Source organism: Tasmannia lanceolata, unplaced genomic scaffold, assembly GCF_043159265.1.
Source record: "Tasmannia lanceolata isolate RefF3 unplaced genomic scaffold, GAP_Taslan_0.1 ptg000015l, whole genome shotgun sequence".
NCBI classification, from domain to species: domain Eukaryota; kingdom Viridiplantae; phylum Streptophyta; class Magnoliopsida; order Canellales; family Winteraceae; genus Tasmannia; species Tasmannia lanceolata.
In genome coordinates this window covers 38,402,222-38,417,063 of record NW_027518692.1, presented here as the reverse complement: position 1 = coordinate 38,417,063, position 14,842 = coordinate 38,402,222, and the positions used below count along the sequence as shown (strand labels likewise).

Genomic DNA, 14,842 nt, shown 5'->3' with positions numbered 1-14,842 from the left:
GTGTGTGGGTGTATAAGCTAGTATTTTTCAATAAAGTACTGTTCAATACACTTCATAGGATGATCCAAACCGTCCATTTGTTGTGACGTGACATAAATATGTGGTGCCCAAAAAATCATTACCATAGGAAGATCCTAGCCGTCCGATCTATAGAGGGACTCCATGTGAGGGAAACCTTTATTGATCGGAGGGTTAGGATCATCCCATGGAAATGATTTTTTAGGCACAACCTATTTACATCGTGGTCCAACAGATGGATGTTTTGGTTCATCCTATGAAGTGAGCAGTACACCCTCCTGTTCTTGTCAAAAAATACTAGAAATCTTCCGTCCCTTCTCTTCCGTGTGCTAACCTCCTCTACTGACTAGTTTGAAACTCAGGTCGGGCAGGTCGGTTTTTCCCGAACCCTACGCTACACGAGAAACTTGAGTCGGGTCGGGCTGGTTCTTTTAAAAAATTCCCAAATCCGACCCTGTCCAAGATAGTTTCTCGGGTTGGGCCAGGTCAAGTCAAGTTTTTCTACATTCTAGATACATGCATCAAAATTTATGTTTCATTGGTTGAATTTATGGTGTGACCTATTCCAATCCAATGGCTGAACTTATATATTTGGAACATATCTTGGTAAACGGTTTTTTCTACAAAGACCTCCCAAATATGATAAAAATCAACACTAGGCGTGTATGCTCATGCACTATACCCACATTAAAATGAAGTTTCATCTTCAGTATTAAATCTACTTGCGTTAAGAATTGCGAGGACTCAAGAAATTATTGTCGTTACATTGACTAATAATGATTAATTTAGATGATCATCATGAAGGAAGTGAAAGACACAAAAATTGGAGTTGCAACACCGGGTCGGTTACATCGTGGTTCAACAGATGGACGTTTTGGATCATCCTATGAAGTGAGCCGTACACCCTCCAGTTCTTATAAAAAATTACTAGAAATCTTATGTTCCTGCTCTTCCCTTTGCTAGCCTCCTCTACTGACTAGTTTGAATCTCAGGTCGGGTGGATCAGTTTTTCCCGATACCTACGCTACCTGAGAAACTATCTTGGGTCAAGTCAGGTTGGTTCTTTAAAAAAAAAAGCCCAAGATTCCCAAATCCGACCCTGCCCAAGATAGTTTCTCGGGTCAGGTAAGGTTGAGTCTAGTTTTTCAACATTCTAGATACATACATCATAATTTATGTTTCATTGGTTGAATTTATGGTGTGATCTATTCCAATCCTATGGTTGAACTTATACATTTGGAACATATCTTGGTAAACGGTTTTCTCTACAAAGACCTCCCAAATATGATAAAAAATCAACACTAGGTTTGTATGCACATGCATGATACCCACATTAAAATGAAGTTTCATCTTCGGTATTAAATCTACTTGAGTTAAGAATCGCGAGGACTCGAGAAATTATTGTTGTTACATGGACAAATAATGAGATGATCATCATGAAGGAAGTGAAAGACACAAAAATTGGAGTTGCAACACCAGGTCGGTTACATCGTAGTCCAACAGATGGATGTTTTGGATCATCCTATGAAGTGAGCCATACACCCTCCGGTTCTTATAAAAAAATACTAGAAATTTTCTGTGCTAGCCTCCTCTACTGACTAGTTTGAAACTCAGGTTGGGTGGGTCGGTTTTTCCCGATACCTACGCTACCTGAGAAACTATCTTGGATCGGGTCGGATTGGTTCTTTTAAAAATAAAAACCCCAAGATTCCCAAATCCGACGCTGCCCAAGATAGTTTCTCGGGTCAGGTAAGGTTGAGTCTAGTTTTTCAACATTCTAGATACATCCATCATAATTTATGTTTCATTGGTTGAATTTATGGTGTGATCTATTCCAATCCTATGGTTGAACTTATACATTTTGAACATATCTTGGTAAACGGTTTTCTCTACAAAGACCTTCCAAATATGATAAAAAATCAACACTAGGTTTGTATGCACATGCATGATACCCACATTAAAATGAAGTTTCATCTTCGGTATTAAATCTACTTGAGTTAAGAATCGCGAGGACTCGAGAAATTATTGTTGTTACATGGACAAATAATGAGATGATCATCATGAAGGAAGTGAAAGACACAAAAATTGGAGTTGCAACACCAGGTCGGTTACATCGTAGTCCAACAGATGGATGTTTTGGATCATCCTATGAAGTGAGCCATACACCCTCCGGTTCTTATAAAAAAATACTAGAAATTTTCTGTGCTAGCCTCCTCTACTGACTAGTTTGAAACTCAGGTCGGGTGGGTCGGTTTTTCCCGATACCTACGCTACCTGAGAAACTATCTTGGATCGGGTCGGATTGGTTCTTTTAAAAATAAAAACCCCAAGATTCCCAAATCCGACGCTGCCCAAGATAGTTTCTCGGGTCAGGTAAGGTTGAGTCTAGTTTTTCAACATTCTAGATACATCCATCATAATTTATGTTTCATTGGTTGAATTTATGGTGTGATCTATTCCAATCCTATGGTTGAACTTATACATTTGGAACATATCTTGGTAAACGGTTTTCTCTACAAAGACCTCCCAAATATGATAAAAAATCAACACTAGGTTTGTATGCACATGCATGATACCCACATTAAAATGAAGTTTCATCTTCGGTATTAAATCTACTTGAGTTAAGAATCGCGAGGACTCGAGAAATTATTGTTGTTACATGGACAAATAATGAGATGATCATCATGAAGGAAGTGAAAGACACAAAAATTGGAGTTGCAACACCAGGTCGGTTACATCGTAGTCCAACAGATGGACGTTTTGGATCATCCTATGAAATGAGCCATACACCCTCCGGTTCTTATAAAAAAATACTAGAAATTTTCTGTGCTAGCCTCCTCTACTGACTAGTTTGAAACTCAGGTCGGGTGGGTCGGTTTTTCCCGATACCTACGCTACCTGAGAAACTATCTTGGATCGGGTCGGATTGGTTCTTTTAAAAATAAAAACCCCAAGATTCCCAAATCCGACGCTGCCCAAGATAGTTTCTCGGGTCAGGTAAGGTTGAGTCTAGTTTTTCAACATTCTAGATACATCCATCATAATTTATGTTTCATTGGTTGAATTTATGGTGTGATCTATTCCAATCCTATGGTTGAACTTATACATTTGGAACATATCTTGGTAAACGGTTTTCTCTACAAAGACCTCCCAAATATGATAAAAATATCAACACTAGGCGTGCATGTACATGCACGATACCCACATTAAAATGAAGTTTCATCTTCGGTGTTAAATCTACTTGCGTTAAGAATCGCTAAGACCCAAGGAATTATTGTTTTTACATTCACTAATATTGATTAATTTAGATGATCATCATGACGGAAGTGAAAGACACAAAAATTGGAGTTGCAACTCGGGTCAGCGTGTCAGAATGTCTAGACCCTACCCTAGAAAAGATCTCAGGTCGGGTTAGTATATTTTTTTAAAAGCCCGAGATTCCTAATCCCGGCCCATGGTTTTTTCAGGTCGGGTACCCAAGTTGAAACTCTAACTACTCTGGTGGCCGAGGAAGAAAAGGGAGGGAATATATCGTTTTCCTCATTTAAAACCAACTTTCTTTTAACTTTCTCGAGAAGGAAAAAGAAAGTTTCCATGTCTGAGCTTAACCGTACAGGTGCCCATAAAGTGACAAACTTTTAACTTTACTACCAACCACTCAGAATTTCTATTTCTGACTCTATCTTCCCACTATAAATACAGACCTACCTCTCTGCTATCTTCATGTAGTAAGCAGAGAACCCCCAAACCCTAACCCTAACTCTCTGCAATTTCAATCTTATGGAGAAACCTAACCCAGAAAAGAAGGGCAAAAGCCCTAATCCTATGCTTGTAAAGAAGCAAATGAAGGCTTTGAAGAAAGAGGCCCAACGAATGTCAAAAGAGTTTGGAGTAGATGCATGTTTCATTCATGTCGATGATTATTCGTCATCTTCTTCTCCACAGATCGTATTGTGGCCTGAAAATCAGGACATTGTATGCTCGATGATTGAAAGGTTCAAAAGCTTACCTGAAGAAGAGAGGAAGAAATGTATAATTGGTCCAGCAGATTTTCTCCAGGAGAAAATCAACAATTTGAGATCTGAGAAAGAAAAATTAGAGAAGGATAAAATCCTTCGCATGATGAACGCTAATCCAAATCTTGACGGTCTTAGAGCTACTGAGTTGAAAGATAAGATACGCAGGATCGATTCGAAGTTGATGGATATAGAGCAGGTTCGAGCGTTGAATATGAAGGGGAGTGTGAAAGAAGGAGAGAAAGAAATGCCGTGAGGTTGATATCCCTAATCCTTTGTTTCAATAATGGCATTTAATTTCTTGTTTTGTGGTTCTCTAATTAGGTTTTAAAGGCTTTGCCCTAAGTTGTGACTTAGGTCAAAAGAAATGTAAGAATGTTGATGTTGGTTGTGTGCTTGTAGTCTTGTTTCTTCGTTGATGGTGTCGCTTAATATCACTGTTGGTCTCTTTGAGTGTTCTATGAAAATGTTGTTTCTCCAGTTTCCACCTGATTGAACACTGTGTTGGAAATATGTTTCCATAAAGTGGCCCAATTGACTTGCCTAATTTAATTAGGGAAGTCTTACAAGTTTTCTAAATGGGTTTTTAGGCTAACTAAAGATAAACTCTCAGGGTCCTAAATTAGTAAGAGTATTAGTGCAATTGGGAAACTAACCCATTCTCTCAAGCTTAAATACAATAGTTGCTTATGGGGAGCACTATTACATCAAGTTCTTTGGGTTTAGGGTTTTCTATAAGTGGTCTCAGATCTACCAAGAATGGACAGTGATTCCATTGATCTAAGCATAAGGCTTGGATAGATCTGAAGGCTACATTAGAACCAAGTTCGTCATCGAGCATCTTCAACCGTCGGATCAAGCGCATCGTCAGTGCTTCAATCTGATCATCATGGTGGACGTAATGATCTTTCTGCCTTAAGGTTAATTAATAAAATTTCTAATAGTTGGTATCATAGTTAACCTCCGATCTGTGATGATCAATCGGAACATGATGCTTTGATTGAGATAATTAATATGTTTTTTTTTTTTGGATTTAATGTATTCTTTCCATTGGATCTTGATCATTGAGTAACAACAACTAATTCGATGTATCAAGAACCTAGTATTGATTCCAAAATGATGGATTGGCTGTCAAAATCTCTGATGTGGGGTTGGTATTAGAATACCTTGGATCTAAAAATCCTAAGGGGCCATTTGGATACGCGGATTTTAGAATCCAGGTTTTTAGTTTGAAAACAGTGTAAAAGAGGGTTCATGATCAAGCTGATGTATGCTGTCCTGACAACGTTTCTTGGCTTTTAAGTGAGAAATTCAGGTTTTAAAAATCCCTGCCGCATCCTGAGATTTCTAAAACCTAGAAATATGAGAGGATCTGCTACTCTCTTGCTGACGGAAAGAAGGGCGAGAAGTCAAAAACAACGGTTGGTCCGCTTCTTCTCTTGTCTCTTAGCTACAATTTTGAAGAAATCCCAGATTCTAAAATCCGGGTATCCAGGATCTGCTACTCTCTTGTTGCCGGAAAGAAGGGCGAGAAGTCAAAAACGACAGCTGGTCCGCTTCTTCTCTGTCTCTTAGCTACAATTTTGAAGAAATCCCAAATTCTAAAATCCAGGTATCCAAACGGGCCCTAAAGAATATAAAAAATCAAGGGGTATGGAATGATTTTCTTTTGGGTGTGGGCTACGGAGCCGTGGTTGTGTCGTCGGATATCAGCCACCCATGTCGGCCTTAATGCCGCCGGTGTCTGTAACCTCGGGTGACCACCATGTAGCAGAGGCTCCACCTTAGAAAATCATGGAGGAAAGGATTTAATTGAAAGGGGTTTCAAGATTTGTGCTATGGTTGCCGGCGTTGCCGTTTATCTCTACTTTTCTGTTCTTGTTTGGGTTTCGGAGAAAAGGGGATACATAAGTAATTTCTAACTAGCATGCTTTTAATGATTAAAAACAAAAAACCGGGGGCAAAAATGGAGAGGGCTTAGCTAGCCATTACTGTCATCTAGTCGTTGAAGTAACTTTTAAGGTCATATTTTATCAAGGGAAATGATATCTGCGCCAAGGTGTTTCGATAAACAAGCGCTCCACTTGTTTGTCGTGTAGTATTTAAAGGGATTTCAGAGGATATTACGGTTCTCAAAAAGCTCTTTAAACCCTTTAATTACTACACGACAAACAAGTGGAGCGCATGTTTATTGAAACACTTGGCGCAGATATCATTTCCCTATATTAAAGGCAATGTTATTAAAGACCACTTTTGCAATAGCATGTATGGCTGCATGTGTGGTTATCTGGGTAGAATCCGATTGGGTGCAAAACCTAGTTACTGAGCCCGGGATCCAGTTCTTGGCCCAAAACCAGTTTGAAGGCCCAGAGTCAATTCTTTGGGCCCAATTCGTCTGGCCCAGAATCGATTCTTTGGAACCATAATCAAATTTTGGGACCAGAATTAGTTCTTGAAACCAGAATTGGTTTTTGGCATTAAAATCGATTTCTGGACATGAGAATAAATTGTTTGAGGCCCAAATAATATTTTAAGGCCGGGTATGGATTTTTAAAGCCAAAAATTATTTTTAGGAGCTCAAGATCGATTTTTAAAGATGTTGAAGTCGATCCTAGGATTAGCTCTAGTACACCATTAACTTGGATCCTTGTTTTAAGCCAGATAAAGTTCTCCACTGGTCAACCAAGGATTCTATCTGAGGTTAAGGTTACAACACTATGCGTTGTAATGTTATTTTGGGACCTAAGGTGATATAGTGTCGACGGTTTTGCAAGGCCAACTTGTAGATTTGTCTTATTTTGTCGTGTATGGTTTTTTAAGATAGAAAAATCAGCCTACGTTTATTTATTTCTTCTCTCCTTATATAAAAGATTACAACCAGTGTTATTCCCCAACAATATAGGAAGAGTCCCACTAAAATTCCTAAAAGATAAACTCTAAGAAGATAAATATTCAACTAACATCGACCAAATCAAATCTCTCATACTTATCTAGAACCCACACAACTCTAACGCTACCCCAACTACTTTATTCAAGAGTGGACAAGTAACACAATTATAGTTCATTTGTTTGACATCAACCTTGTATATGATGAAGCTATTCTCTTGTGTGTTCATTAAGATTAATACATCCTTCTAAACCTGTGCGAATCATATGTTGTTTGTGTGCTTATAGTCTCGTGGTGTCGCTTTTCAAAGAAAAAAACATATCAGTGTTGGTCCGAGTGTTCTATGGAAATGATGTTTCCATATTCCAGCAAGAAGATAATTGTGTTTTCTCAATGATGAATCACCAAGATCCGTTACCGTTGCTTATATTGTGATGAACACCTATAGTTGAGGGCATTATTGAGGATTGTAACAGCACTAGAGAGCTAACTAAAAATTATAAAACAAACTGAGTAGTGACATTTTCAAAATCTATTAGTGCATTTATCAGTACCCTTTATTTTTTTTCCTAGCTTTTTAGCCGCTTCGTATCCTCTCCTCCCCGTGCTATCTCAAATCTCTCCATCTTCCACGCTCTTTGGCCCTCGATCTCAAACCACTTGATAATAAACTAGAATTCCATGAGACAAGAGTTCATTGCCGCCAACCTTGCATTTAACGCGAGAAAAAAATACACCCACACATCATCATGAGATGTTAGGATTGGATATTTGGCATGATTTTTGGGATACAAGGGATTCAAAGCAAGGTGTATCGAGTAAATAGTTTGTCCAATTAAAGGTAGGCTTTCCCTGGGCCTTCGAGAATTTCTGGAAGGGCTCCCTCTAATCATGGGTAAAGCCCTACATTCAAAAAAACAAAAATAAAAACGTAGGGCAGTTACCACAGTGTGGGGCACCTCATTGTATTACTGTGGAGGTCTGTCTTGAAGAACTCTTCCGACATGATATGGGTGGAAGGGGTGGCCCACCTTTAGCAAAAGTACAACTGGGGCTCGCTTGTTAAAAGATGCAAACCATTCATCTGCTATGCCTTGCAATGGATGAGTCATACATCAATAATTGTTTTGCCATCCTTTTAATTACAACAAATTTGATGGCCCCACTTTTCCCATATGATCCGTAGGAATAAGAGCAACCAAAAGTGTGAGTAGGGTCCATGTCTTCAATTACCTAAACCGTTTATCTATTAAGCCTTGGTATGGATGGGCCATGCATAAAGATTTGCTCTCATTTGACGATTCTAACCCTCCAATATCTGCTCCAACAATATAATCGCCACAAATTGAAGGGCTAAAATCGTCCAATGAGTGTGAATCTCACTATATCTTTGAAAAAACCTTAGCCACTAAAATTTTGGCCTCTCACATTTTCCATCCACCTCATATAAGAACTCCTAAACGAATAACAAATAACCTGATATAAGAAACCCTAAACGAAGAACAAATTATTTGTTATTTGCTATGCTCTGTTTGGTTGCTTGTTTTGGGGGGATTGTAGGAGTTTCAAATGCATGAGATCTTTCAGAGATCTCCCCAAAGCATGTTTGCTTGTCATTTACACCTTTGACCACTAGACAACTTCTAGACATCATTATTGGTTTTTATCCTAGGTGGCGCCTATGTGGCGGAGATGCCCCCCCCCTCTCCATAATCTTCTCTCCTTTTTTCACCAAAATGGAGAAATTTGTCAGGGGAATTAGGAGAAATTCTTGTCTTATTCTTTTTTTCTCTTACTTTTTTCTCTCTTCCACCTATATTTTGATAATGACACCCTACATCTTCCGCTAATTTCCTCGCGCAACCAAACACTACTCGCAAATCTCCCTCCTAATATTCTCCCCATCTTTCATTCTCTTCCATTCTTGTCTAATTCTCTTTTGACTTATTTTTCTCATATTCTCTCAGCCATCTACAAGCAACCAAACAGAGATGTGGATGGAAAATGTGAGAGGCTAAAATTTTAGTGGCCCCACAATAACATTTCCCTTAATTTATTAGCCACTTTATTTAAATTCCTTCACAAGAAAACAGAAAGTTTCTATTTCCAAGTCTATCCGTACAGGTGCCAATAAAGTGACTCAACAATAAAGCCCATCTTCCCACTATAAGATTGTTAAATTGACACACACGACACACCTCTCTGTTATATCTTCTGGTAGTGAGGAGAAAACCCCAAATTTTAAAAACCTGGAGAAACCCTAACCCTATGGATAATTCGAAAATGGAAAGCAGAAACCCTAACACCAGGTTTGTGAAGAAGCAAATGGAGAATCTGAAGAAAGAGGTCCAACAACTCTCAAAAGACTTTGGAGTGGATGCATGTTTCGTTCATGTCAATGATTCTTCTTCATCTTCTCCTCCAAAGATTGTAACATGGCCTGAAAATCAGGACACAGTTCGCTCAATGATTGAAAGGTACAGAAGCTTACCTGAAAAAGAGAGGAAGAAATGTACTGTAGGAGAAACCGATTTCCTTGTTTTGTGAATTTTCTAATTAGGTTTTAAAGGTTTTGCCCTAAGTTGTGACTTAGGTGAAAAAATATGTAAGTGTTGGTGTTGTTTGTGTGCTAATAGTCTTATTTCTTCTTTTAGAATTCTATGGAAATGATGTTTCCAGTTGCACTCTCTTTTATATGGTGTGTGGCTGCATAGTCCAGTGTTCTTTGGAAAAAGTAGTGTACAACCTACTTCATAGGATGATCCAAACCGTCCATTTGTTAGGCCACCACATAAATAGGTGGTCCGTAGGATGATCCTAGCCCTTCGATCTGTAGATGATCGGAAGGCTAGGATCATCCCATGGAAATGATTTTTCGGACACAACATATTTACATTGTGGCCCAATAAATGGACGGTTTCGATCATCCTATAAAGTGGTCCGTCCATAACTTTTTGACAAAACACTGGAAATATTCCGCCCTCTAGGCCACCTCCTCTAATGTATTTAGGACGAGTGGGGGTGGCCGAGGTGGAAAAAGTAAGTAATATAATATATCATTTCCCTTTTTTATGACCGACTTTATTTAACCTTCTCAAAAAAGGGGGAAATGGGAATAATGGGATTATGGGACTGAGCAACTTCACCTATTTCTCAGAGTTTCTATTTTTTATTCTATATTCCCACTACCCTCTCTGTTATATTCAGGTTGTACGTAGAAAAAAAAAGACCCTAGAGAAACCCTAATCCTACCTCTCTGCAATCTTGTGTGTTATGGAGAAACCTAATTCTTCTTCTCCTCCTCACCCATTCACAGTTGACTTAGTGATTGGGTATTGATGAGTTGTTGGATAGTTTACACAGTATCAAAGATTATATAAAGCGGGTTCACTCGTTAAAGATGAAGGGTAAGGGGACTTCGAAAGAAGAAACTCCATTGAAGATGAAGGGGAAGGGGAGTTTGAAAGAAGAAACTACGTTCTGTGATTTCCTCTCTCCCATCAATTTATAATGGCATTCCATTTCTTGTTTTTGGATTTTCTAAGTAGGTTTTAAAGGTTTTGCCCTAAGCCGTCTCTTAGGTAAAAAAAAATGTAAGAATATAAGTGTTGGTTGTGTGCTTTTAATCTTTTTTCTTCATTAATGATAAGAAGAAGAAAAAATCAGTGTTGGGGTCTCTAAGTATTCTATGACAAAAATTATTAGTGTTGGTTGTGTGCTTCAAATCTTGTTTCTTCGTTGATGGACATAACATATTTACATTGTGGCCCAGTAAATGGACGGTTTGGATCATCCTATAAAGTGGGCTGTCCAGAAAATTTTGAAAAACACTCGGAATTTTCCACCCTCTTCTCTTCCCTGGGCCGCCGCCTCTAATGTATTTATGATAAGTGCGGATGGCCGAGTGGAAAAATAACGAATATAATATATATTATTTCCCTTATTTAACGTTCTCAAAAAAGGAAAAAGTGTGAATAATGAGACGGAGCATCTTCACCTACTACTCAAAGATTTTATTTTGATTCTATCTTCCCACTAACCTCTTTGTTATAATCAGGGTATCAGTAGGAAAAAAGAGAGAGCCTAGAGAAACCCTAACCCTATCTCTCTGCATTCTTGTGTGTTATGGAGAGACCTAATTCTTCCTCTTCTCCTCCTGCATTCACTGTTGACTCTGTGATTGCAAGGTACCGAAGCATTCCGGAAGAAGAGAGGAAGAAGAGGACTTTCGGCGTCCCTGATTTTCTCAAGGATAAGATCAACAAGTCGCGATCTGATTTGGCCAAGTTGAAATCTGAGAATGAAAAATTGGACAAGGATAATCTCCTTCACAAGATGGGCAGTCCAAATCTTGACGGTCTCGGAATTGATGAGTTGTTGCATATTTTACACAGTATCGAAGATGATATAGAGCAGGTTCGCTCGTTAAAGATGAAGGGGAATGGGAGTTTGAAAGAAGAAACTCCATTGAAGATGAAGAGGAAGGGGAGTTTTAAAGAAGAAACTCCATTGAAGATGAAGAAGAAGGGGAGTTTGAAGAAAGGAAATCTGTTGAAAATGAAGAAGAAGGGGAGTTTGAAGGAAGAAACTCCGTTGAAGAGGAAGAGGAAGGGGAGTTTTAAAGAAGAAACTCCATTGAAGATGAAGAAGAAGGGGAGTTTGAAGCAAGAAACTCCGTTGAAGATGAAGGGAAAGGGGAGTTTGAAGAAAGAAACTCCGTTGAAGATGAAGGGGAAGGGGAGTTTGAAAGAAGAAGCTCTGTGAGGTCGATTTCTGCACTCCTTTCTTTCAATATATAATGGCATTCCATTTCTTATTCTATTATTTTCTAAGTAGGTTTTAAAGCTTTTGCCCTAAGTTGCCACTTAGGTCAAAAAATATGTAAGAATGTAAGTGTTGGTCGTGTGCTTTTAATCTTTTTTTTTCTTCATTAATGATCAGAAAAAAATATTAGTGTTGGTCTCTAATTATTCTATGAAAAAAAATAAAAATAGTAGTGTTGTTTGTGTGCTTCTAATCTTGTTTCTTCATTGATGGTGTCGCTTTTTTAAAGAAAAAATATGTCAGTGTTGGTCTCTTTGAGTGTTTTATGGAAATGATATTTCCAGTTTCCACCCTCTTTTATAGCAGAGATTTTATATGTTGTAAACCCTTATAGTCCCTTATTTTTCAAAAAGTCCTGTACGGACCACATCATAGAATGATCCAAACCATCCATAGGATGATCCTAGCCCCCCGATCTATATAGGTTTCCATAATATGCAGTTCCTCTATAGATTGGAGGGTTGGGATCCTTCTATAGAAATGATTTTTTGGGCACAACATATTTACGTTGTGGCCCATCACTTGGACAGTTTGGATCATCCTATAGTGTGGTCCATACAGTACTTGTTTTGAAAAATAAGGGACTATAAGAGCTTACACCATATGAAAACTCTTTATAGCTTTTCATTACTTTAAGTTTGTGTTCTCCTGAAAATCACTGCATCTCATCACCCTCCACTTCTAAGTCTTTTGTAAAGTAAAATACATTAGGCTTACGTGTGAAATGTAACCCTAATGTATCATCTCCCTCTCATAAGATGTTACATGTGAAATGTCAAGAATACCCCAAACCAGGTATTTAAATTACACCATTTCTTCTAACAGTTATGTATGTTTCAAGTACATTAATACTATCCACACTCGTACGGTCATACCTCTCAACAAAGATTCAAGAGCTCACTACGTGAGAAACTGTACGCAATAAGGGCTTCGAGCTTGGGAGAGTCTCTTTTGCCTTTGTGAATTTCAGATCTAAAAGAGTATTAAACATTTCATGATTAATTTGTGTCGATTTAAATGAAGAACTTACAGGATTATTTACTGCTACCATCTTTTCTTGTTGATTCAGGACTGGGATCGAGAACTGAGGACAACCCATCCGTTCTAGTTTATTGATTGGTTGACCCTATAGGCTTTTGTTCTTCGTGTTATGTTTGTAAGCTTTTCCGAATAATGGTTCTTGTTCTTCCTGTTATGTTTGTATGTTCTTATGAACAATGGCTCTTCTTATCCTTCCCGTTATATTTGTTGGTTCTTCTAAACAATGGCTCTTCTTGTTATGTATGTTCGTAAGTTCCTCTGAATACTGGCTCTTATTGTTATGTTTGTAAGTTTTTCTGAATAATGGCTCTTCTTGTTCTTCCTATTAGTTATATAAAATTTTCTTAACAATTGCTCTTCAATCATCTAAACCTATAAATGAGGAAAGGCATATTCGAGTGAGATTTCCTGTATTGGGAGATGATTATGATGCAAGCCTCTCCTAGGCTTCTTGGACTAAGGATCGGGAGAGTGACAAACAGACACTCAATTGCTTAATAACTCGGATGCAAGAAAACAAATTTACGCAAGCTCAGTAAAATGAGTGTATATCCCTCGATATTGGTCGGAATGGCTTAATTCCAAAGCCAAAATTTAAAGGACTCAAAGATCTACAACTTTGCTGACAAAAGTTTTTTCAGATTATCATCATAGGGTGCTCGAAAAATTACTTGAAGTGGAAGAATGCGAATGAACATAATTCTAGAAACAGAGTGGGTTATGATAGGGAAAGATAACATCTTCAATGGCTACTCTTCAAAGCTTCCAAGGAAGGTGGGTAACATCAATTCTTCTAGATTGATGGTTGAAACTCTTCAATGATGCAAATGATAGGGAAAGCTCCTAGTCTTCAAGGAAGGAGTGAAATTCTTCTAGGTTCCAATGATGAACTCTTCAAGGTTCAAAGGAAATGCTCTAGGCAATTTTTATTCAATAATCAACTTCTAAAGTTCGTTACAGATGTTTGCTGGACTTTTATAGAGAAAATACAATAGAAAAGACGTTCAAGCTAGCCCACTAACTATTTTAGGGACTTTCAAAACCCATAAATGACTTAGAAACTCAAGCACATTGACTAGTCAAAGTCCTACATACACAGTCTACTAAAATAGTTATAACTTTCCAACCACTTGGCCACAGAGACGGGTACAAGAGAGGCGAGGGGGGGCATATGCCCCCCTAAGAAATCTTTAAAAAAAAAAGTCCTTTATGGCAAAATAACTTTTATACCCTTTGCCCCTTTTATATTTCAAATTTTCTATTAAAGGGACAAATGCCCTTTTTGTCTTTTTTTCAAAACCGGATTTACTAAACCCAAATCAGTTTCTATTTTTTAGGGATAGTTGCAAAAAATCAGTGATTTTGTTTTATAGAAATCGATTTACAATCGTTATTGCCTTGTACATAGTGTAGTAAATCAAAATCAGTTTCTATATTTTAGGAAAAGTTGTTAAAAATCAGTGCCTTAGTTTTATAGAAATCCATTTGCAAAGAAGTTGCAAAATTCTTGCCTTGCCTAGGGTATCTTGTTCTTCAAGCCTTCAAGCCTTCTCAACCTTCAGTCTTATGAGCCTCTATAGATTGGAGGGCTGAGATAGTGGGATCATCCTAACAACCTTTGTTTGCCCCCCCCGAGCCAAATTCCTAGCTCTGTCCCTGCTTGGCCAAATGAAGACCACAAATATTAGTTGGAAAGATAATTCAAATATATACAACTTCTTAGTTAACCATTCTCCCTGATTCATCCTTCTAAAGGTCCAAAATTGAGCTTCAAAAATGACCAAAATCATTATGGCGAGAATTGCAACTGGATCAAGCCCGAATTGGCGTGTCCATGATCTTGGGCTGGAGCTGGCCTTTATGCTTGGTAGATTCAAGTTGGGCTTGAATGCGGGATGATCTTCTTAAAGCCGTTGGATGGTCTAGCTTGTGTTCATGTCTGGATGGTCTAGCTTGTCTCTCACATGGATAGGGGCTGCATCAATTTAGATATCAACACAGTAGAAATCAGAAGGAAACTATGTTAAGTTTGTACAAAGTTTTATCAGTGATTTGA

At 38.1% G+C, this 14,842-nt stretch overlaps 2 protein-coding genes across 2 annotated transcripts; both read left to right on the top strand.

The window, feature by feature from the left end:
* Positions 1-3,798: 3,798 nt before the first annotated feature.
* On the top strand, positions 3,799-4,290 carry LOC143891985 (uncharacterized). Its single transcript, XM_077396466.1, has one exon. It carries the CDS (start codon positions 3,799-3,801, stop codon positions 4,288-4,290), a length of 492 nt encoding a protein of 163 aa, XP_077252581.1.
* A 4,824-nt stretch (positions 4,291-9,114) lies between these two features.
* Positions 9,115-13,090, top strand: LOC143846634 (uncharacterized). The gene is made up of 3 exons (XM_077355127.1): positions 9,115-9,398; positions 11,109-11,686; positions 12,815-13,090. The coding sequence occupies exons 1-2, from the start codon at positions 9,190-9,192 to the stop codon at positions 11,683-11,685; spliced, it is 786 nt and encodes a 261-aa protein (XP_077211242.1). The 5' UTR covers positions 9,115-9,189; the 3' UTR covers position 11,686; positions 12,815-13,090.
* Positions 13,091-14,842: the final 1,752 nt, after the last annotated feature.

Excerpts from the sequence above, each read along its gene's own strand:
- LOC143891985 (XM_077396466.1), top strand. The coding sequence starts at position 3,799 with ATGGAGAAACCTAACCCAGAAAAGAAGGGCAAAAGCCCTAATCCTATG.
- LOC143846634 (XM_077355127.1), top strand. The coding sequence starts at position 9,190 with ATGGATAATTCGAAAATGGAAAGCAGAAACCCTAACACCAGGTTTGTG. Across the intron at positions 9,399-11,108 it reads GTTCGCTCAATGATTGAAAG|GTACCGAAGCATTCCGGAAG; the intron begins GTACAGAAGCTT and ends TGTGATTGCAAG.